The 23265-nt window shown below is 44.1% G+C and overlaps 1 protein-coding gene across 4 annotated transcripts in view; it reads left to right on the plus strand.

The window, feature by feature from the left end:
- The window catches only part of enpp2 (ectonucleotide pyrophosphatase/phosphodiesterase 2), an 88854-nt gene extending 67536 nt beyond the window's left edge, over window positions 1-21318 (plus strand). The window contains exons 16-25 of one of the 4 annotated variants that reach the window (XM_085290534.1): window positions 5658-5733; window positions 6919-7006; window positions 7161-7330; window positions 10642-10777; window positions 11008-11147; window positions 12363-12498; window positions 12668-12745; window positions 12823-12955; window positions 13083-13245; window positions 18756-21318. In XM_085290534.1, coding sequence (XP_085146660.1) covers window positions 5658-5733; window positions 6919-7006; window positions 7161-7330; window positions 10642-10777; window positions 11008-11147; window positions 12363-12498; window positions 12668-12745; window positions 12823-12955; window positions 13083-13245; window positions 18756-18926 — 1291 coding nt within the window. In that variant the 3' untranslated portion in view covers window positions 18927-21318. The remainder of the gene's footprint in view (window positions 1-5657; window positions 5734-6918; window positions 7007-7160; window positions 7331-10641; window positions 10778-11007; window positions 11148-12362; window positions 12499-12667; window positions 12746-12822; window positions 12956-13082; window positions 13246-18755) is intronic. The other 3 variants (XM_085290535.1, XM_085290536.1, XM_085290537.1) reach the window with 3 other exon arrangements.
- The last annotated feature ends 1947 nt before the right edge of the window (window positions 21319-23265 follow it).

A 23265-nucleotide genomic window follows, 5' to 3' on the forward strand; every position in this document is an offset into this window, starting at 1 on the left:
AAACAACACTGTGAACTTTGGCTCTCTTTCCCTCTGGCGGGTCCAGTGACAGGAATGCCGGGCCGAGTTATGCACTCTGTGTGGAACGGAGCTGGGAGGCGGCAGAGCGGCCCATGAAGGGGGGAAACTGGGTTCGCTCCCGCCTAGAGAAGAGGCTGTCAGGCCGGCCGCTTCTTCCTCCTCACGATCGCTACTTTACTACAGGTATTGCTACCTAATGTGTAAAACCACTAGCGCCGAAGGGTATTGCTACCTGTCGGTGAAGCTAGTGGTACCTTTATTAGCAAAGTGTTGCTACTTCACTTTGGGAAAATATTGCTACTTCCCAGGGTGAAAGTATTGCTACTTGACACCAACACTAGCTACAGAACAGTATTGCTACTGCTTGTAATGCTAGTGGACAACTGAAATGCTGGGAACAAAGCGCCCAGTGACCAAGTTGTTCACTCGAATTTGTGGACAGTTTAGCTTAGCACCCAGTAGCACAGTTGTCTTACAGGCTTCTGTGAGAAGCGAGAAGAGGTTTTTCAATCACATCTGACGCCATGTCAGCCTATTATATATGGAGGCACTAGCCCCTCCTGACATGGGCGTCACTTAGCCAGCCTGTAAGGGCTGGCGTAATGGTATTTCAGCTTCTGAGGAGGTCACGCAGAAGGCGTTCCCCGTAGTGAGACACAAAACGAAAGCTATGAAAGAGAACTCTCCTGAGTTTCTCTGATACACAGGCTACATAGGGGATGACAATGTTGTTGCATCTGTCTTTCTTATCCTCCCTCGCTGGTGTCTGATCTTCTTTTCTGTGCATCTTTGCTGACTTTAAGAACGCCCATTTAGGATATCCGCATGTTTTGAGTGCTTCCTTTACATGTGTGTGTTCCTTCTTTTTCCTTCAGGCTTAGAGGGAACATGTTCTGCCCGGTGGTGTAGGGTCCTAATTACTCCAAGTTTGTGTTCCAGAGGGTGATGGGAGTCAAAGAGGAGGTACTGGTCCGTGTACGTGGGCTTCCGGTAAACTTCGATGTTGAGGTTGCCGTTCTCTTCAATGTGCACAGCGCAGTCCAGGAAAGGCAAACAGTCGTCTTTTGTGTCTTCCCTGGTGAACTTGATGTTTTTATCCAAGGCGTTAATGTGCACAGTGATTCCACTTCTTGTGTTTTGATTTTGACTCAGGTGTCGTCTACATATCTGTACCAGTGGCTGGGTACTCTCCCTTTAAAAGAGCCAAGAGCCTTTCTTTCCATTTCTTCCATGTAAAGGTTGGCTACAATAGGTGACACGGGGGAGCCCATGGCACAGCCATGTTTTTGTTTTAATGGACACCTAATAAAAAGTGGTTTCTTTTTTTCAATTAGAGGACTTTGGCTCGTATTGATTGAAGGACTAAAGTAGGTGGATAGGGACAACACACTGAAGGGCAGCTTCAGGACTGAGGACACTGTCATGATGTTGTAGATGTATGAAGACTACAGAACCAGAAACACAGGATTCATTTGCTACATGTTAAGCTAAGTTGCTCAATAACAAATGAACTGCATCCATGAGAGGTTTTACACTGAACAGACTGAATAGCCTGGTTCCTGCAGCAGCATTTAAAAACGTTACCTCACCACCACCATGTTGTTGTTGGAGCTATAACCAGAGGGTGGACTGCTAGACTAAGACTACGGCTACATACAAACAGAAATACGTACTAATCAGTTCTAAGTAACAGATGAAAGAAATGCTAGAATTACACTTACAAAAATGGGGACAGACACTTTCTGGATGGTCTGCACAACATGGCAACACCTGGTGTTTATCATAAAGTAACCAACAGTGCAAACTCCACTGAATACGACCATCACCGGTCTACAGCCAAAATGTGCTCACTGAAGTTGATGTATATAATTGTTGGTTTGCTCTAGTTTTCGTGATATGGTTTTAGGTCAGGTTTAAACCAAAAGTGCTTAACTAAAACCAGAAGTTACTAAAATCCATTTTGAGCCTTGAATTTTTAGATATAATCAAACATTCACACCTTTGGATGAAATTGGTCCGTGCGAATTGAAATTGTATTAGGTAGATGAGAGAGATGATGAGATGGCCTTTATTTGTCAGTTGCAGGTCTTTTGCCCACAACCGAGATGACAGACCTTGCCGACCGTACATACAATACACAAACATCACATTGGGGAGACAGGTCAGACTAGGTAGCAAGGAAAAAAACATCGAAATGTGTAACACAGAAGGATAATACAGGAATGCACAGATATCAACACACCATAGCACAATAAACACAGACAGCAGCATGGGAAAGAGTTCCAGTGTGTACACCTGATCTGGGACCGCTGCAATCTTCGACTGCGCCTCCAACTGACCCGATAGTCCAAATCAGAGGGGAGGTAAGCGTTGGAGGTGGTGTTGGATCTGGGGTAGGGAGAGTTCAGCTGAGACGGTGTCCTTCGCCCTGCCAGGCTAAGTAAACAGTCTTCCAGCCAACCCAGGTGGCCTTGCATGGAATAGGAAGGAACAGACTCAACACAGTCGTTATCAGGGTGTTTTGTTCAGCTCCGGCCTTGCGGCTGGCGCCAAAGGGGCATCCGCATAAATGATGGTATTTTTACTTTAGTGCGAACAGCTCATATGAATTTCAAAGCAGTTCTACAGTCCAACACTTGTCTCTCAATCTCCCGTTGGAGAACTGCGAGCTTCGCCATACTTGCGTTCTGTGATGTTGTCATTTCTTGTGCTCAAGGAGCCAATTTCTGAGAACTCACAGCAGTGTGCCTCCCCAAGATGTCATCCGATTTGCGCCCAGAGATGTTATTCCGGGCTAGCCCTTCCGAGATGTATCCAGTCTGCAGTCAGAGATCTTATTCTGAGTATTCACAGCAGCCGTAGCCTCTCCAAGATCTTATCCGTGCTGCACTCAATCAGCCCATTTTGAGAAACTCACGCCTCGTCCCATCGTTCCAATCCCAGCGGGCAGCCTTGTGGGGGTTTGAACAGCCGGTTCCGCTTTCTTCATTCTCCGATAAGTCAGGGCCAAGCCAGCTCCGATCAGCCAGAACCCTGTTACCATGGTTCCGAATAGGTAGATATCTTCAGCACTCAGGCTCACCCGAGCCCAAACTTCTCGTTGAGAAAGGGGTGTCAATTGCATTTAGGGACCAGTTGATCAAATCCATAATTCCTCTTTTAGGTTTTAGAGAACAGACTGTGAGAGAGTGTTCCAGGGAAAATACAAAAAAAAAACACGAGACAAGGACATAAGCAGGGAAGATAAGGGAGAGGAGAAAAAGTGCCTCCGCCTCCTCCGAGAGCCAAAGAAGAAGTAGGAAAACATAACTGCCAAATTTCAAAAGTCGTGATATTATGGTACTTGATCTTTTGACCTCTACCATGACCTTGTAGTTTACCTTCTTAGTATCAGGAAATCTGTAATGCAAATTAAAGTTACGTGTTTGTAAAGAATATTCTAATATCCCTCATATTTGCTACTTTCTTTCACAGTGTGCCATTAAAAGTTCTGTGAAATGCTTCTAAAATCTCTATTTTGTTCTGTTTGTGAAGTGAAACTGTGAAAGTAAAAGTTGCAGTTTGAGGTTTTTCATGCAGCAGCTTCTTTGTAACTGATGCAATGTGACAACAGACAGAAACTTCCAGCAACCGCTTAGTAACTGGTCAACAAATATGTCATTTTCCATAACAACCAGAAGTTCCAGAGGGTTCACTGACTCTAGGCCTGTGTGACTGAGGCCTTCAATAATTAGATAAAGTCAGTAGTGGACACACACATAGACAGGCGAGTGAGGAGTCCTGCAGATCTACATATCATCATTTAGTGTTTCATAATCAGGCTTCTCTCTGTCTTCGTTTTTTAAACAACGATTTATTGATTTTTTGGAAACAATACAAACAGCAACAAATCAGCACAGCCCAATACAAATGATGAATTTTATTTAAAAGCTCTGGGGTACGCTGCAGTCTATGTACGATTCTGGAATGGCGTTCCTGCAGTTGGTTACAGGAAAACATTTTCTTGGCAGATCTAAAATTTTAGACCATGCTTCTGTACTAAGCTCAATTTCAATGTCGGTTTCCCATCAAACCCTGGCCTTATCGGTGGTTACAAAATTCGGAGACAATAATTTCCCTATAACAAAAAGAGGTACATTTCTTTTTTGTGATTATTTCCTCATTAAATTTAAGGAGAAAGCTTTCAACAGGATTCAAAACAGGTTGACTGGCTGGAAATTTAAGGGACTTTACAAAACGTCTTACTTGCAGAAACCCGAAGAAGTGTTTCAGCTTTATTACTAATCAGAGGCTGTAGTGCACTAGAAAAACCTCTTCTTCCAACGTGGGCAGCAATATTGTGCCAAACCTTAAGTGTAGACATCAAAATAAAATTATTTCTGACACCAAGAGGAAGGTCATCCAGATCAATAGATAAAAGACAAAGAGGCGAAAGAGGGTCACAGCACCAGGTATCTATGGGTGGTTTGCCTTGGTGTAAAAAGGAAGATAACCACCCTGAGGTTATTTGTGAAGCCCAGTAATAATATAGAAGATTAGGAACTCTCTGTCTTCTATGTTTAGACTTTTTCTAAGTTGCTACACAATGAAGAAAGGTCAAAGTGAGACAAGAAGCTTAGAATTTAAAATCAACTACCTAAACAGTGTATGTAGGTGTAAATTGTAAGAAACTGAATAACCTGGAAACAGTCGCGGCCAGCAAAACAGTCGGCTATTTTTAATCCTCATCTTTGGATTCGGCACATAAAAAAGCCACAAGAAATAACTGAACTCAGAGCTGTGGTGTGAAAGACAGCCTGTTTCAGCAAGTCTGTCTGTACAAGCGTCCACACCTCTAATTTTATATCATACTAAAGTTATTGAGTTATAAAGAAAAATCAAACATTTGTTTTAAAGGGAGAAATTAGCTATAAACAACAACACAGCCAAACACATGCACAAATGTTCGTTGTGAGTAGAGGGATGATAGAGGGATTATATGGGCACTATTAGTTTTTGGCATATTTATGTTAGCTGCTTTTCTCAGGCCTGAGCTTGTTAACCAGTAAATCATATGACAACCTATTTTGACACTTACGATACAACAGTTACACCAGCCACATGTAGTTTAGCAAATGATTATACTTCATTCGATTCCTGTTAAACGATGTTTATGTTTGCATGATTAAATTTTGCTCCAGCAGTGGGTTTGAGGGAAATAAAGAGATGTGTCTTAGTTATTTTGTGGTTGCTGTAGCTCAGGAGGAAGAGCAGGTCACCTACTGATCAGAAGGCCCTGGCTTCTCCACTCTGCATGCCAAGTATCCTTGGGCAAGATACTAACCTCAAGTTGCTTTCTGATGCATCCATCAGAGTTTGCATGTAGTTAGAAAACACTAAGTGTAGAGAAAGTGAATGTGGCATGTTGTATAGAGCACTTTGAGTACTCTGGGAGAGTAGAGAAGCGCTATAGAAGAATCAGTCCATTTATCAATGTCAGCAGAAGGTGACATTATTAGAAAAACAATAAGCATTTTTATATATCTGTCACACAGTTTGGCTTCTTTGTTGCCAACCTTAGCAACACTGATGGTAGAAACAAAGTTCGTCACTGTCCTCTTGGTTACGAATGAGAGAAGATACCTCTGTCATTACAGGAAGGTCCTTGAAGGCAGGAGGCACTGTGGCTTTGCTGGAGATCATGGATATGACAATAAGATCAACAGCATGCAGGTATCTGTTTACAAGATTCCCTTTGTATTCACAATACCAGCTCAGCTTTCTAAAACATCAGCTAGGAACAGCGTACACGCACTGTGCACACGGTTACACACTGAAACCGGTATTAACCTCCTCGGACCTGGCGTCCACATATGTGGACGTCACATTTTGGGTTATTTAGACCAAAATACTAAATTTTGCTCTACAAGGGCCTGATACTCACTTACGAGGACATTATACTGCCACTGTTATACCAAAATTTTAAACGAATATCCTCATATGTGGATCTCATTTTTATTAGAAACAAAAATCAGGTAAAAAAAAAAATCTGGTAATTCTTTGTTTTTACATTGATCAGGTCCCAATCAGCCCAAATATCAAAGAGAAATTAAAAATGTATGCCGTGGAAGAGTTCGGGTCTCAGGAGGTTAAAGCTCAGACTGTCTAAACATTCAATTTCAACATTTATAAATATTGTTATAAGGTAAAGACCCTCCAATAATACAGAGAAAATGACCCCCTATGAGCAAGTTGTTGCATAGGCAACAGTGGGAAGAAAAAACGCCCCTTTAACAGGATAAAACCTCCAGCAGAACCGGGGGGGTGCAGACACGTGCCGTACTGGTCAGGGATGAGGGGAGGAAGACAGGAGAAAGACTTCCTGTGGAAGAGAGCCGCAGTGTGTAAACACAAAGTGAGTGAAGAAGAAATGCTCAATGCATCATGGGAACCCCCCAACAGCACAGGCCTAATGCAGTGTAAATAAGTGAGGATTGAGGGGCACCTGATCCAACCCTAACTACAACTAACTGCTAATTAACCTAATTACCAACAACTGAGAAGGTGTCTGAATCCAAGCTGGAAGCAAACAAACAAAAAGACAGTATGTGCACATTTCATAAACATTACAGGAACTTTAATCGTCTTCTTAAATACATGAAATGTAAGAAGGAATAATAATAAGTAGAAGACAGGGAACTAATTTATAAAAAACAATTAAATATTCTTGAGATTTCTGAGGAAAAAGCCCAGAGATTCTTCCCACAATATAAGGCAACTGTCTTTATCTATGTAATGAAATGTATGCAAATGTAGAATAGCCTTTTTTTAAACTCTTGTTAAAAACTTCAGATATATCAAACATTTTCTTGCATTTGTTGTAACAAACTAACCCGTGTGATGAACTTTTGCTTCCAGACTATTTTCGTTGGCTATGGGCCCACGTTTAAGTTCAAGACTAAAGTTCCAGCCTTTGAAAACATCGAGCTTTATAACGTAATGTGTGGTGAGGAGTCCCTTTTTTTCCATCTGCATTTCTGTGTTCAGGTGTCTGGGTGTGTTTTGATATCTGATATTTTTCCACAATAAGAATGCGTTAGCTGATGTTTACGTGTGTGACGTCTTTAGTCTGATTTCAGTCACATTTGTCCCATTCTTAGATCTTCTAGGTTTGAAACCGGCCCCTAATAATGGAACTCACGGCAGTCTGAACCACCTGCTAAGAACCCCCCCGTACAGACCCACCATGGCAGAGGAGGTCTCCAGACCAACAGCGTCTGGTGTTGTACCTGCAGGAACAGACAGCTTGGGGTGCAGCTGCGATGAAAAGGTCAGCCACGATGACTCAGAGGCAGACCTGAGCCCAACTTCCTGTCAGTCCCTGAAGGGAATTCTGTTCTTCTATTTTTCTAAACCTCTTCTAGTCTATTTTTTTGTCTTTTTTTTTAATTTCTCAACTCAATCATATGTTCAGCACATGCAGCAACATTCTTGGCTGTACATCCATATTGTCACACTTGGCAAAATTCCTCCCATCTTCTGCTGCTCAATTTGGTGCTTGTATGAATTGCAGTCTCAATTTCTGAGACTCACAGGAGTAGCACCCCACAGTCTGGGCTTTCTCCTCTGTCATCAGCACACCATGTTCACTGACAGAACTCATACTAACTGGATATTTTCTCCTTTTTTGGGCCAAACTCTAAAGATGGTTGTCCAGGAAAATCCCATGAGATCAGCAGTTTTTGAAGTGACCTCAGTGCCTCTTTTTAAAACTCCCTCTTCTTCACTTTTGGCCTAAAAGAGTTGACTCTAAAATTGTTTCCATAGGCCAAATTAGCCCCTTACAAAGTATGACTAACCTGCATGTATGACTGGCCAGATGCCAAACATTCGCTTGACTTTTAAATCCCACAAAAGGATCCATCTGGTCAGCTTATTTACTTAATTAAATTTTTTTTATAAGGTGCCATATGACAGCAGCAGTCCCCAAGGTGCTTTATATTTTAGGCTAAAAACCCTACTATAATACAGAGAAGCCCCACACAACCAGAAGACTCCCTATGAGCAAGCTCTTTGGCGACAGTAGGAAGGAAAAACTCCCTTTTAACAGGAAGAAACCTCCAGCAGAACCAGGCTCAGGGAGGGGCGGGGCCATCTGCTGCGACCGGTTGGGGGTGAGAGGAGGGAGACAGCACAGAAGATACACCATGAAAGAGAGATCAGCATTAAACGTGTGCTGTATAAACACACACACAGAGAAAAGAACAGCAAACATCCAGAACAAGGTGCTGTGAGAGATTACAGAGAGCCTGAAAGGGCCCTGACATCATGGAAGTGAGCCTGCGATGTCACGAGACACCAGACTGAATCCAGAGAAGAACAAGTTCTTTAGGGTTCTGAACCATCCTCCTGACAGGTACCCTGAAACACTAGACTTTATTTCCCGTGCTAATAACAGGATCATCACTTGAAACTAAATGCAGCCAGCATTTAGAGTGGGATGACAAATATAAATTCTGTGTTCACACAGACACTGTCCACACTGCAATATATCCACAGCAACATAACAAAGACCCTAAGAGGTCGACCTGGGCCGGAACAAACCGGACCCACTGAGGCCACGAGCCGCAGGAGGCAAGGAGTAGCTTTTGACTGCCCAAGGTCAACCAGGAAATATCAGGACACCAGAGTTCAGGCATATTTAGTAATACGGCTTTGTTCTGGCACCTCTCCCTCCATGTACAAACATGAAATCTAGAGGAAGGAAGAGCAGCAACAAGAGCTGCTCACAGAAGAAAGCAGGCATCGGTGCCCAGAGATACGAAGCTCATGAAATTGAATAAAGCGTGAAAGGAGGTGCAGGGATGCAGAGAGGCTGCAAGAACATGGTAACTGTAGGCTGAAGCGCTCAGCTGAGACATCAGCGTGTCTTTGTGTCTGATTGTTTTATGAGTTCTTTAAGGAATGCAAGAAAGTTTTTATCAAGTATGTATTCAAGTCAGTAACACTTTTTTGGCCCATCGGAGGTGTCAGCACAGATGCTCTTTATACGAAACATATTAGAACTACGAGGACAAGAACTACAACCCTTTAACATTGAAGGTGACGTAGAGCCCAGTTTATCTGTACTGGTGCGGTGAAACTTTCTGTTAGTGCACAGAAGTTGACCAACATATTTCACTCACTGGCCCCACGTCCTTATTTGAGGTTTGACACCGTTTTAGTAGATAAAGCTGAATGGCTTGGACATGAGCTGTGGTTTGGGGAAGACCTCGAAGGGGACTGGTGGCAGCTCCCGGGCCTGGCAGATCCTCATGGACTACAACAGAAATGAAGAAGTTAAAGAATTAAAAAGGGGAGGGAGGGTGGGGCACATAAACGAGAGCGAACAGCTTGTGGAGCTGGGGGAACATGTGTAGATGAGGACCAGAAGGAGGCGTGTTTGGAGGCGTGGTCCAGCTCCTGAAATTCAGATACTTTATCTCCAGTTAATCCCTGAGATTTGGTAACACCCCCCCCCCCCCCCCCCCCATAAAAACAAAAAAGAAATTGTATGGTAATTACTTTTGTAGATAGATTTTATTGTTTATCTGTCGCAGCAGATGGCCCCGCCCCTCCCTGAGCCTGGTTCTGCTGGAGGTTTCTTCCTGTTAAAAGGGAGTTTTTCCTTCCCACTGTCGCCAAAGTGCTTGCTCATAGGGGGTCATGTGATTGGTGGGTTTTTCTCTGTATCTATGAAGCGCCTTGAGGCGACTTATGTTGTGATTTGGCGCTATATAAATAAAATTGAATTGAATCGTTGGTTTCTGGCCCTCGGACCTTATTTGTAACACCCTTAAAGTTCCCTGGCTACTCTACCCTGACCCAAGGTTGTTTTTTGACAATAAAATAAGAAATTAATTTTTGTGTTGGTTTGTTTTTGATCCCAATTGCAACAAAATCACACATTTGGACATTATACGATCAGTGGTGTGGGCTGGGGCACTTAGTGTTGACGTCGTCCTCAGATTAAAACTCCTCAGTCATCGTGCAAACGGAGAGTAAGAAATCAGCTGTAGCATAAACCTGGTATGAAAAGTAAGACCCCAGATCCATGTTTCCTTGCCTGTACCCAGCAGGATTTATTAACCATAACTGGGGTCAGCTGCTCGTCTTGTTGTGCAGAGCAGTGTGTGTGATTGGTCAGATGTGCTATCAGCTGATCTATACCATAGCAGATGACTGAAGGGCTTTTTGTTGCAGAAGTTTTGCTTTTTTGCAGTTTAACTTCATTTTACACAGTGTAAAAAGATTCATCTGCATGGGTCTGTCATTCAGGAGGATTTGATTGTTTGTGCCTTTTTTACTTGTAAAAAAAAAGTTTCTTAATGTGCAATTGCTGTTTTCTTTTAAGCCTAAATAACCTTGATGCTTCTTTGCTTTCTGCTGCAGAGCTGGGGTCGGTTCACCTCGTCAAAATCAATAGTTTATTGACAATTTTAGAGTTTAACAGCCTTCTTAGTGCAGATATTGTGTGTGTAGTTGCTGTATTGAGGTGAATTAGACCCAGCTCTGCCCTGCACTGTCTCACTTTATGCTGTCTTTGTGATTCCCATGTAGATCTCTGGCAAGAGATTGTTTCAATCTCCGATCTTTTTGCAGTTGCGTGTAAAAAGTAGGGGCCAGAGAAGTTTGAAAGTGGCCCTTGTACGAGGCTATAACCTGGAGTCACTCTGGCTCTGTCTCTTACAGAACAAAGTGGAGGAGCTAAACCAGCGACTGAGGCAAGCTATGGATGGTCAGTCTTTAACGCTCCTACTGAAAATGTCATTAATAAGTGACTTTTCCTTTCAGTCCCAGCAGATAAAACTAAGCGTAGTTGCAGTGAAAGTTTGGATTTGTAGCTCGTCTTGTTTTATTTGAAATTTCTTCATCATTCTGTCATGAACGCTCAGTCGTCGTTTTAATGCATCGATCTGTAAATGTCTTTTGCTACATTCCTGCTTGTCTGCGCTCTTCCTCTCATAGACAGCAGGAACCTGCCGTTCGGTCGGCCTGCTGTCCTCTTCCGTACCAAATACTGCATCCTGCACCACAGCGACTACATCAGTGGCTACAGTGAAACTCTGTCCATGCCCGTCTGGACATCGTACACTGCCAGCAGACAGGTACTGCTCTCTCCGTCCTCTCTGTCTTTCAGTTGTTGGAAGTACAAGTGCTTAGGTGTAGTTAACTGTTTAGCAGATATTTGATGTTTCAGAATTTTTTCTATAAGTTCATCTCCTGCTTCCAGCACCATTGCTACTATTGGGGAAACCTCTTCTGAGTGCCGTCATGTCACTGATTTCACAACAGGCTTTAGTTTAGGGGGGCTGTAGCTTAGGAGGTAGAGCTGCTCATCTACTGATCAGGATGCTGGTGGTTCAATCCTTTGCTGCTCCAGTCTTCATGCCAACACACTAACCCAGGAAGCTCTCTGATGCATCCGTCGGACTGTGAACGTTAGATGGAAAGCACTGCTTGTGTGAATGGATGCAAGTTGTATAGAGCAGAGTAGAGGCAGTGCATTTAACATTCAGACAGAGAAAACACCAACTCCTGTGTGAGATCTTAATCTCCGATTACCATGCTGATGATTTAGTGGTTACTGGTCTCCAGCTACGATCCAGACACCAAACAGCAATCTTTATGCCTGAAAGGCTGTCTTCAGAACAAAACAGCTTGTACTAACAGCATTTTGTCAAAAACTGGATGACATTCATTCTTGGTGACTTTCACCAATATTTCTCATGAGTCTGGTTGTGCACCTGGATCAAAGACATTTGGAAAATTTGCATCTTTTGCTGCTTCTGGTTTCACTGTGAGCCAACGTTGTTGTAATAATGTGATAAAAGGCTGAAATAATAACGGCTGTCGTTCTTATTTTGTCAGTTTCAAGGCTTCTTACTCGCCCTGAGTTTGTTTAAAGTTAGCTTCTTAGTTCGAAGACAGCTTAAAAATCCATGAAAAGATTTTGTTTTATTTCCATTCATTTCCATTTTCACTCATCTAACTACAACTGTTGTTCACTTGACAACTCTTTGACAGACAGCCGGGTCTCACACAGCCACGTTTTGCAGGATACAGTCAATCCTTTGTTACACACCGGTTGTCCTCACATTCAGCCCTGAGCTCCATCACTGCAGTTATATTAAGTATCTTTAAACAGCGAAGGATGCTATGAACCTCCTGCACAGCAGGAAACGTGCAGGTGCTGGACAGTGTCACCTGTCTCACCTGAATGCCTGCTGACTGTATCTTTTCTGTGCCATTTTTCTTTCTCTGGTCTTTGAAACAAATCCACGATATGTTTAACAGAACTTTGTATTCTGCTGGTCTTCCAGGTAGAAGTGTCTCCTCTGCCTGAAGCTCTGTCCAACTGTGTGAGACCTGATTCCAGAGTCCCTCCAGCTTACAGCCAATCATGTACCAACTACAGAGCAGATAAACACATCACGTACGCCTTTCTGTACCCACCACGTAAGTGAGCCCCCGCAGCAGAGTTAACACAGCATGTCTGGTGAAGGTTTTACTGGATTCGTATTCCTACAATAATACTACAATCATATTATTATTCTTTTTTCCCACACTTGATCGTATTCCATGACTTTATTTACCACATTAATCCTGTTTTTGTCCTTGCTGACAGAACTGTCGTCAAATCTAGACAAAAAATCCGATGCTGTCCTCATCACCAACACTGTTCCCATGTATCCTGCATTCAAGAGTAAGTCTTTACCTCAGCTTTAGTGAACTCTGTTTTATGCTTTTAGTCCACCACCATCATCTCTCTCCCTCTCTCAGAGATATGGGGTTATTTCCAGAGAGTGCTGGTGAAGAAATACGCCACTGAGAGAAATGGAGTGAATGTACTGACTGGACCCATATTTGACTACAACTATGACGGTGTCAGAGACTCAGCTGAGAAGATACGAGAGTAGGCACACTTAATATTTCCACGTTTCTGTTAAACCTCCTTACTCCATGTATATTTTTAACTGTGGACAGTGCTAATGTTCGGAAAGTGTGTGGAATAGCTTCCTGACCTTGATCTTCTCTTGCAGGTATATAAGTGGTACAATCCCAATCCCCACTCACTACTTTGTGGTCCTGACCAGCTGCTTAGACTTCACACAAGCTACAGACTCGTGTAACGGACCGCTCAACAGCGCCACCTTCATCCTGCCGCACAGACCCACCAATGATGAGAGCTGCAACGTACGGATGGTCACGTTTACGTTTTCCTTCTGCTCTTTTCCTTTTCCTCATCCACAGCAGAGCAATCTTGCTAACATAACATGAAAAATGTTTCCCGCACCAAACAAATAAATTAAAAAAACCACACAGCTGAGCTGCAGCCACACCAGGTTGCTCCTAAAGCTGCTTTTGCATAAAGAAACAGCACTGATAAATACATACTCAGCTTCAGTCCAACAGGGGAATTGGAACGCTCTAATGCGTGGGTGTTCTTGCAAACACACTTCCTGCACTTATATTCTTATTTTTTACAGACAGTCTTTCAGGAAATCCGTCCATCAGACCGCAAAGAGGCTGTACAGTTAGTCCTCCAGTATTGCACAGCACAGCAATAAGTGCTATTACCAATAAGCTTTGCTGTGTCTCCAAGGACAGTGTCAAGAGCATGGAGGATATTCCAGGAGACAGAAAGTTATTCTAGGAGAGCTGAACAGAGCTGTAGAGGGTCCTTAACACATCTCCATATTTGGAGGGCTAGAGGGTGGAGTATCAGCCAGCAAGTTTAGGAAGAAGTATTCAATCAATCAATCAATCAATCAATCAAAGCTTTATTCGCCACGTGCAGGTTGCCCTGTAGTGAAATGGGACCCTCCCCCCAGGAGGCAACAAGCATCTAAGGCGTTTGGGAAGGGAGGGGGATGCATAGAATGGGAAGAACAAATTCAAATCAAATTCAAATTTTATTTGTCACACACAACCATACACAGTATGACATGGGGGTGAAATGCTTGTAGCTGTACAATGCCCGACCATTAAATGACAGAAGAAAAGTTTTACAATATTTGCAATTTACAGTTTACTACAAAATTTACAAATTAACTTAGGAATTTACAGTAAAGAATGTGCAAATAGCAGAAGAGATTATAAAGATTATAAATTATAGGAATTATAGGATTATAGGAAATGTGTGGTGGTGCGTGTGGTGATGTGTGGGAGAGTCCAGTCCTACACCTGGTTCAGGGCCCGAATAGCCTGGGGGAAGAAGCTCCTCCTCATTCTCTCTGTTTTGGCCTTAAGGGAGCGGAAGCGCTTCCCAGACCTCAACAGTGAGAAGAGTCCATTGTTGGGATGGGAGAGGTCCATCATAATCTTCCTAGCTTTGGACTTGCACCGCTTGGTGTAGATGGACAGCAGGTCAGGGAGCTCTGATTGAATGATGCGTTCTGCCGAGCGCACCACTCTTTGCAGATCTCGTCTGTCCTGCTTGGTGCTGTTCCCAAACCAGGTGCAGATGTTTGCCGTCAGGACGCTCTCGATGGTGCAGGAGTAGAAGTTCTTGAGCACCTTCAGTGGCAGATGGAAGTCTCTAAGTCTTCTGAGGAAGAAGAGACGCTGACGGGCTTTCTTAACCAGGGTGTTGATGTGGCAGGACCATGACAGGTCCTGAGTGATGTGGACACCCAGGTATCGGAAACTGTCCACTCTCTCCACTGGCGTGCCACTGATGATGAGGGGTTTGTAATTCCTCGCCTGCTTTGTAGTGAAGTCCACGATCAGCTCCTTAGTCTTGCTGATGTTTAGGAGGAGGTTATTCTCCTGGCACCAGGTCTCCAGGTTCCTAATCTCCTCCAGGTAGGCCGTCTCGATGTTGTCGGAGATCAGGCCCACAACAGCAGTGTCGTCAGCAAACTTGACAATGGAGGTGGTGTCGGATGTGGCTACACAGTCATAAGTGTACAGTGAGTACAGCAGGGGGCTTCAAACACAGCCCTGAGGCACTCCAGTGCTGAGTGAGATGGAGGGGGAGACTTGTTTTCCCACCCTCACTGATTGGGGTCTGTCTGTGAGGAAGTTGAGGATCCACTGACACAGTGATGGGCTGAGTCCAAGATCCGTCAACTTGGTGAAAAGCTTAGAGGGAATTATTGTGTTGAATGCTGAACTGTAGTCCACGAACAGCATCCTAACATAATTCCCTAACAGTCTAAACACAGTCGTTATCAGGGTGTTGTTGTTCAGCTCCAGCCTTGAGACTGCAGCTGGTGCCACAGGGGTATCCCCATGAAGTGATGGTGGTTTTTCCTTTAGTGCGAACAACTCATATCAATTTCAAAGCAGTTCTACAGTCCGACACTGGTCTCTCAAACTCCCGTTGGAGAGCCGCGAGCTTCTCCATGATGTGATCAATTTTTTTTTTTCAAAGTCAAAGTCAACTTTATTTGTCGATTCTGCCACATGTACAGGACATACGGAGAATAGAAATTGCGTTACTCTTCAATCCCTAGATAAATAGCAAATGAACATTTAAATATATTTAAATATAAAGTGATTAAAAATGCAAGTAAAATAATTAAAAAGTAAAAATTTAAATAAATACAATTTTACATATAACAAGAAAGCTATATAATATACAATATAATGGGTAAGTGACATTGAGTGTAAACCAGGCAGAGTAGTGCAAATAGGCAAATAGTGCAAATGGAGATTTAGTAGTGTACGGTAAGAGAAAGTGTAACAACAAAGTCTTATGAGGTAATGGCAGTCCAATGCTCCACAAAGTGACTGGTAACTGGTGCAGGCCAGTGAGTGAGTCAGAGAGTGTGTGTGTTTGTGTGTGTGTGACAGAGTTCAGTGAGACCGTGGAGGAGAGAGGGGAGAGGGGGCAGAATCGGGAGGGAGTTAAGCTTCCTGACAGCCTGATGGATGAAGCTGTCCTTCAGTCTGCTGGTCCTGGCCTGGAGACTCCGCAGTCTCCTCCCCGACGGCAGCAGCTTGAAGAAGCTTTGCATTGGGTGTGTGGGATCAGCCGCTATGCAAAGGGCTTTTTTAGTGAGACGGGTGCTGTAAATGTCCTGGAGGGAGGGGAGAGAGACACCAATGATCCTCTCTGCAGCTCTCACTATGCGTTGGAGGGTTCTATGACAGGACGCATTGCAGGCTCCAAACCACACAGTGATGCAGCACGACAGGATGCTCTCGATGGTGCCTCTGTAGAAAGTGTACATGATGGGGGCTGGAGCTCCTGCTCTTCTTAGTTTGCGGAGAAAGAAGAGACGCTGCTGTGATTTCTTGGCCAGTGCTGTGGTGTTGTACGTCCAGGAGAGATCCTCTGTGATGTGCACACCCAAGAACTTGGTGCTGCTCACTCTCTCCACAGACGCTCCGTCAATGGTCAGAGGAGCATGTTGGGTGTGCATTCTCCTGAAGTCCACAACAATCTCCTTCGTCTTCTCCACATTCAGAGAGAGATTGTTGTCAGCACACCACGTGGCCAGGCGTCTCACCTCACTTCTGTAGTCGGTCTCATCCCTGTTGCTAATGAGACCCACCACCGTTGTGTCGTCCGCAAACTTGATGAAGAGGTTGGAGCTGTATGATGGAGTGCAGTCATGGGTCAGCAGAGTGAAGAGGAGGGGGCTCAGCACACATCCCTGCGGGGCCCCCGTGTTTAAAATGATGGTGCTGGATGTATTACTGCCAACCCGTACTGCTTGAGGTCTTCCGGTGAGGAAATCCAACAGCCAGTTGCACAGTGAGGTGTTGAGCCCCAGCTGGACCAGTTTTTGAATGAGCTGTTGGGGGATTATGGTGTTGAATGCTGAACTGAAGTCTATGAACAGCATTCGAACATATGAGTCTTTTTTGTCCAGGTGTGTGAGTGCTGAGTGGAGTGCAGTGGAGATGGCATCATCGGTTGAGCGGTTGGGCCGATAGGCAAACTGGAAGGGATCCAGGGAGGGGGGCAGGACAGTCTTGATGTGTTGCATGACTAGTCGTTCGAAGCACTTCATCAGGATGGGAGTAAGTGCAACAGGACGGTAGTCATTAAAGCAGGAGGGAGATGACTTTTTTGGAACCGGAATGATTGTGGTGGCTTTAAAACATGTGGGGACGACAGCCTGGATGAGTGATATGTTGAAGATGTCTGTGAAGACATCAGTGAGTTCCACTGCACAGTCTCTCAGTACACGACCAGGAATGTTGTCAGGACCCGGAGCTTTACGTGCATTGATCCTGCTGAGGGATCTCCTCACGCTGTCCGGTGACAGAGTCATCACCTGGTCACCAGGAGGGGGTGGGGTCTTCTGTGCAGTGGTGCTGTTTTGGACTTCAAAGCGAGCAAAGAAAGTGTTCAGCTCGTTCAGCAGGGGGATAGTGCTATCACAGGTCTGTGGTGGGGGCTTGTAATCTGTGATGGTCTGAATGCCCCGCCACAGGCTCCGTGAGTCTCTGCTGTCTTTGAAGTGATGAGATATTTTCCTGGAGTACTGTCTCTTAGCCTCTCTGATGCCACGGGAAAGGTTGGCCCTAGCTGTCCTCAGGCTTGCCTCGTCTCCAACTCTGAAGGCAACATTCCGAGCTTTCAGCAGCCTGTAGACCTCTCCTGTCATCCATGGTTTTTGATTGGCCCGGACAGTTATGGTTTTCGTGACTGTTACATCCTCAATACACTTGTTGATGTAGGCAGTAACAGTCTCTGCGTACTCCTGGAGGTCAGTGGTGTTGCGCTCAGAGATCTTATTCTGAGTATTCACAGCAGCCGTCAGCCTCTCCAAGATCTTATCCGTGCTGCACTCAATGAGCCCATTTTGAGAAACTCACGCCTCGTCCCATCGTTCCAATCCCAGCGGGCAGCCTTGTGGGGGTTTGAACAGCCGGTTCCGCTTTCTTCATTCTCCGATAAGTCAGGGCCAAGCCAGCTCCGATCAGCAAAAACCCTGTTACCATGGTTCCGAATAGGTCGATATCTTCAGCACTCAGGCTCACCCGAGCCCAAACTTCTCGTTGAGAAAAGGGTGTCAATTGCATTCAGAGACCAGTTGATCAAATCCATAATTCCTCTTTTAGGTTTAGAAACAGACTGTGAGAGAGTGTTCCAGGGAAAAGTAAAAACACAAGACAAGGACATAAGAAGCCAAGCAAGGAAGATAAGGGAGAGGAGAGGAGAAAAAGTGCGGCTGCCTTCGCCGAGAGTTCAAACTAGTAAAATACTATAATTTTACCTTTCAAAACTGGAGCACCTCCTGCCCTGTGGTAGCTGGGATAGGCAAGATGGCATTGTGTCATTTTTTAATATTCCAAAATGAAGGTAAAAGGTTCAAAACGACACAAAAGTGCACACCGATACTGCTGAGCTGTGCAGCGATCTCGATGCAGTGACCACAAGCATGTGACTGTGAAGGATTGGTGGTTCGTTTGACGGCCCACCAACGTCACAGCTGATTAACTCCACATCTGTGAGGTTTAGAGCATTAGCTGGAGGGACAATAAATCAAAGACATTGTCCAAAAACTGAATGAAAAGCTGCGCTAATCACATGTCTTTGAAAGGAGATAATAACAGTTACTGAGCTTTAACTGTTCTCCCGGGACCCCAAACTACGCTCACGTTCTTGTGAATAAGAAACTTTGTATGTGCAAAGTCTTAAGATCAACTGAAGACAGCCTTTCAAAACATGAACCAAAGAAACATTTTCGATCTGATGTCCATTAATAAGAGGTGTCTGCTGCTAACGCTGCTCGTCCTTACTGCCTCCACAGAGCTCAGAGGAGGAGTCTCGTTGGGTGGAGAGCCTGATGAAGATGCACACAGCTCGGGTCAGAGACGTGGAGCTCCTGACAGGCCTGGACCTGTACCGCAGGACCAGCCGCAGCTACGCTGAAATCCTCTCGCTCAAGACCTACATGCACACCTACGAGAGCGAGATCTGAGTTCTGCTAATGTTCCTGATGTTATCTTCTGCCGTGGTGGATCCATGTGGTACCAGGAGGAGCTGCAGTCATCTCACCCCACCAGCTGCTCTGCAGCATCTATGCTGTGGCCCTTTCACTGACTCCTTCATGTGCTTTCATCTCAGTAACTGTTATTTTGCATACATTTTGAACACCACTCAGCTAAGAGGCCACTCGAGTTTAATATTTAGCTTTTCAAAAGGCAGAGATCGATATCCATTCGCAGAAATGCTGCTGCACAATGACACTCATTTCATCCAACCATGACTGTACCCACCTATGTGTCAGAGGCTGTGACTGGAAATGAGTCACAGCATCACTAAATATGTCTCGAGATACTCGAGTAGAGTTACACCATAACAAACAGATCGGTGTAGAGACAGATTCTGACCAATCAGATAAAAGCTTTTATTTTTCTTTGAATATAAGTAAGATGTTCTCCTATGTGTGTGTGGCTGTATGACATGCCAAGAGAAACACAAACTTTCTCACTTCCCTTCATCTTTAAGCAACCACTATTTTTGGATACACTCAATGAAATCAGTTTTCAAAAGTCTATAAAAGGCCATTGTGGATTTGGTTACATTGGTTACGTCCTCACGTTTGTGTATTGTCAGGTACACAATGATCTACATGTTGCACCAGTGCACAATCAGTGTTTCACCAGCCTGGAGGCTGTTAGGAGGCTAAATAAAGAAATTATGTTTTTGCACGTGGAGGTGCCTGAAACAGCACGGTGTCAAGAATCCACGATTCTTTTTCATTCCATATTCTGGACATTGTAACTTCAACATGGCTGACATTCATCAATAAGACCTGTTGTCACATCATTAAGAAACCTGCTGTAAGTCAGGTTCTCAGAGCACTGCGTTTCTCTTGACATCATGATGTTTTTCATGGTTATGAAGAAACAAAGGAGGTTTGTATTTTCACTGTTTCCTCTCTTCCTCGTTGATCTCCTTGGTCAGAGTGTGGGCAGTTTTCCTGTGAATGCACAAGCATTAAAGCAAGAAAGTTTATTTGCCGTGGAATTTCATCTTCTGTCCAATTCAGTCAACTTTCCAAGTCAAGTGAAAATGAATTCAAATGGAAAGCGAAGTGACCGTGAGGCTGTGGGATTACACTAGGCCCATCCATAAACGCTTTTACAAATCTGGGACTGCAGATGTAGAGAATCCACGTTACAGAGAAGCGACGTTTGAATGATGTCAAGGAAAAGCGCCTTGCACCACAGAGCCCCAGAGAAATCAGCAGTAAGGACTGTAAAACCAAAGCTGTCTTGTGTACGATGCATTCAGCTCTTCCTCGACATGATGAGTGCTTTAAAAATGTCTTTGGTGTGTCACAGGGAGTGACACTGGTGTTTGTGTGTGATTGTGAAGGTAAATTCCAGATTTTTCTTTGTATTTTTGATTGCCAAATATGTGGGTTTCATTGTGAATTGTCCAATAACAGTGTTGATGATGATTTATTGTTTTTGGGAAAAAAACACACACCACCTGTGAGATGGTGCAATTTGTCAATAAACAAGTGTTTTTACTAAAAGAGCTGTGCTGTCTGCTGGGGTGCTGTCAACAAGAGGAAATCCCTGTTGTGTGTCTGCGACTCAGTGTTTTGTCTTTTTGGTTCAAGTTTTATTCAGTGAGGTATGGTTTCCTGTTTATGTTACGTTTATGGCTGCTGTTCTGTTTCTGTGCCTCTGTGTTCTTGGGAAGGGTCATTGTCTTTAGCTTACGTGTCTTGAGTTCAGCTCTGTGTTTCCTGGTTTACCTTGATAGTCCTGGTCCTTTGTCAGTATAGTCTGCTTTACTTCCTGCGTCCTGTCACATTTATCCCAGCTGTGTCTCCCTCCTGTTGTGCATTTCCACTCCTTACCTGGTGTGTATCTATTGCTTGCGTTGTCCTTGGCTCTTTGTCGGTCTGTCTGTGTGGCGTCCCTCGTGTAACCGCTGCTCTCCGTCCCCTCGCGTTTCCAGGTGTTTCAGGTTTTGGCTCATTTTCTGTGTTCCACCTGTTGGTTGTTTTGTTCTGCCGTCAATAAAGGCTGACTTTCTGTTAGTGATGGCCAAACAACGCTTTCTGAAGCGTTGAAGCTCGTGTTGAAAAACGGTTCATTACTCAAAGCTTTTCAACACAGTCCTCTCTGGTGACATCTGGTGGCCAAACATATGACGAGCAGCTTGAATCTACAAAATAAAATGAACTGCTTCATTATGATTGGCCAGTCTACAGAGTGGAGTTCACAGTTCTGTCTGATATTGGGCCGCCGTTGTGCTGCTTTGAGCATGTATTCTTTGGGGGGTGAAAAACTTGCCATGTTTATTTGTTTAATAAATAATTTTGATCAATAAACATTCCTTGTTTAAACATGTGCCATGGTGTGGTCTTTCTTTGCTCGTGACTCCTCGGCGTTTGTAAATGCAATAGATTAAAAATACATATAATAATGTACAAAACATTATGCGGTATGCTGTGACGTCCTGACTCCGTGTACTTATGCAATCAATCGCTGGACAGTTATGTTTATAAATCACATTAAATTAGGCCAGTTTTCTTATACGCATTTTTGACCCGGGGGTAGAACTGATCATGAACTTGTAAAGTAAAAGTGATGCATTTAAAGTCAACCTGTTTGGTTTTTATTTAAGAAGAGAATTTGTTCCACTGTGCGACGGTCGAGTCTGTTTCTTTTCGTGGAGATAATTTCTCCTGCCTTAGAGGAAATCCTCTCACATGGAGCAGAAGACACTGGCGTGCACAGACCATCAGCTGGGTGAGTCCTCCTGAAAACCCACCTCTTTACCCTGGCCTTTGACACCACCAGAGATGTTGGTTTTTAGTTTGATTTTGGTTGTTTTTAGTTGATTCTATGCAGTTTTATCTCGTTTTAATATAGGGCTGTTTTCATTTTTTATGTATTATGTGTTTTATTTAGTTTTGCTGTTTTCTGTTATTCTGTTGCTTTTAACTTATTTTCTGTACAGCGCTTTGGTCCTGTCCTGGCTATTTTAAAGTGCTTTATGAATAAAATTGGATTGGACAGTGCTTCTGAAGCAGTGTGTTGTTATTTGTGACACGCACCGGAGCGTCAGCTTCAAGCGAGCCACCACTTCTTTCTGTTTGCCTCCATTTGGGTCCACTCCTCACTCTCTCCGCACGAGTCGCCTTTGCAAATCGTGACATTATGGTCTTCTCAGGCTGTGTAGGATGAGAACAAAAGTTACAATACGAGATCAGCACGTAGCTCTGTAATACTAAAAATATATATTGTTATACTGCAATTTGCAGGACCTAATTAAGGGCCATCTTTCGTCAATAGACCACACACAGTTTGGAAAATTCCAGTGTTTAAGAATTTGGCAGCATCCCTCTTCCGGTCTTCTTTGGTAGCGATGGACATAATCTTAGTCAACAGAGAATCTCAAATGGCCCATGCTACATTTGCGACTATGTTTCTGATGGAGACCTTGTAGCCAGGCTCACTGTTGTCTGAATCGTTTCACACGCTATTGTTTCAGGTACAATAACCATCAGAAGAGTTCTCAAGGTACAGCCCAATTTCCTGAGTCCTGGAGTGTTTGAGCCTAGACCCTCACCTGTTTATTTAAGAAAAATAAGCAAACCGATGACAATATGTGGTTGTATTTTTCTAGAATGACTCGAAGACCTTCTGGGGGAGGACGGCAACGCCTGTTCACACAACGGCAGGAACTTGCTGTTGAGGACATAGTGAGGGCAGACAATGCCATCCGTCTCCACCAGCTACGAAAGCAAATACTTGCAGACAGGCGAGTGTTCAACAACATAAACCATGTGAGCATCACCACCATCAGACGCATCTTGGGAAAACACAGCATCACCATGAAGCAGCTCTACAGAGTCCCATTTGAGAGGAACAGTGACAGGATCAAAGGACTTCGAGCTGAATATGTACGGGTACGTGTAACTGTCCTTTACATTTACAATACAGTATTGGTGAAATCCAGTAGCAGCTGAATATGTACCATATCAGTACCACATGGATCCATTCTGAGAGCTACACAGTGTGATGGGGTGAGGGTGCTGTATGTGTAGCACTGTAGTACAGTGATATGTTCTCTTTTTTTTACAGAGACTCTTGGCCATGGATGGAGCTGCACAGCCTCATGAATACATTTTCATTGATGAAGCTGGATTCGACCTGAGCAAAACAAGACGACGGGGTCGTAATGTAATTGGCCAAAGGGCAATTGTGCACGTCCCAGGGCAGCGCGGGGGAAACATCACATTATGTGCCGCCATAAGCGTTCGAGGGCTTCTGCATCATCATGCAATACTA

Source organism: Mchenga conophoros, linkage group LG11 (genome assembly GCF_057382185.1).
Source record: "Mchenga conophoros isolate Kocher_MC1m ecotype Shallow Benthic linkage group LG11, M_conophoros_male_GT1.1, whole genome shotgun sequence".
Lineage (NCBI taxonomy): Eukaryota > Metazoa > Chordata > Actinopteri > Cichliformes > Cichlidae > Mchenga > Mchenga conophoros.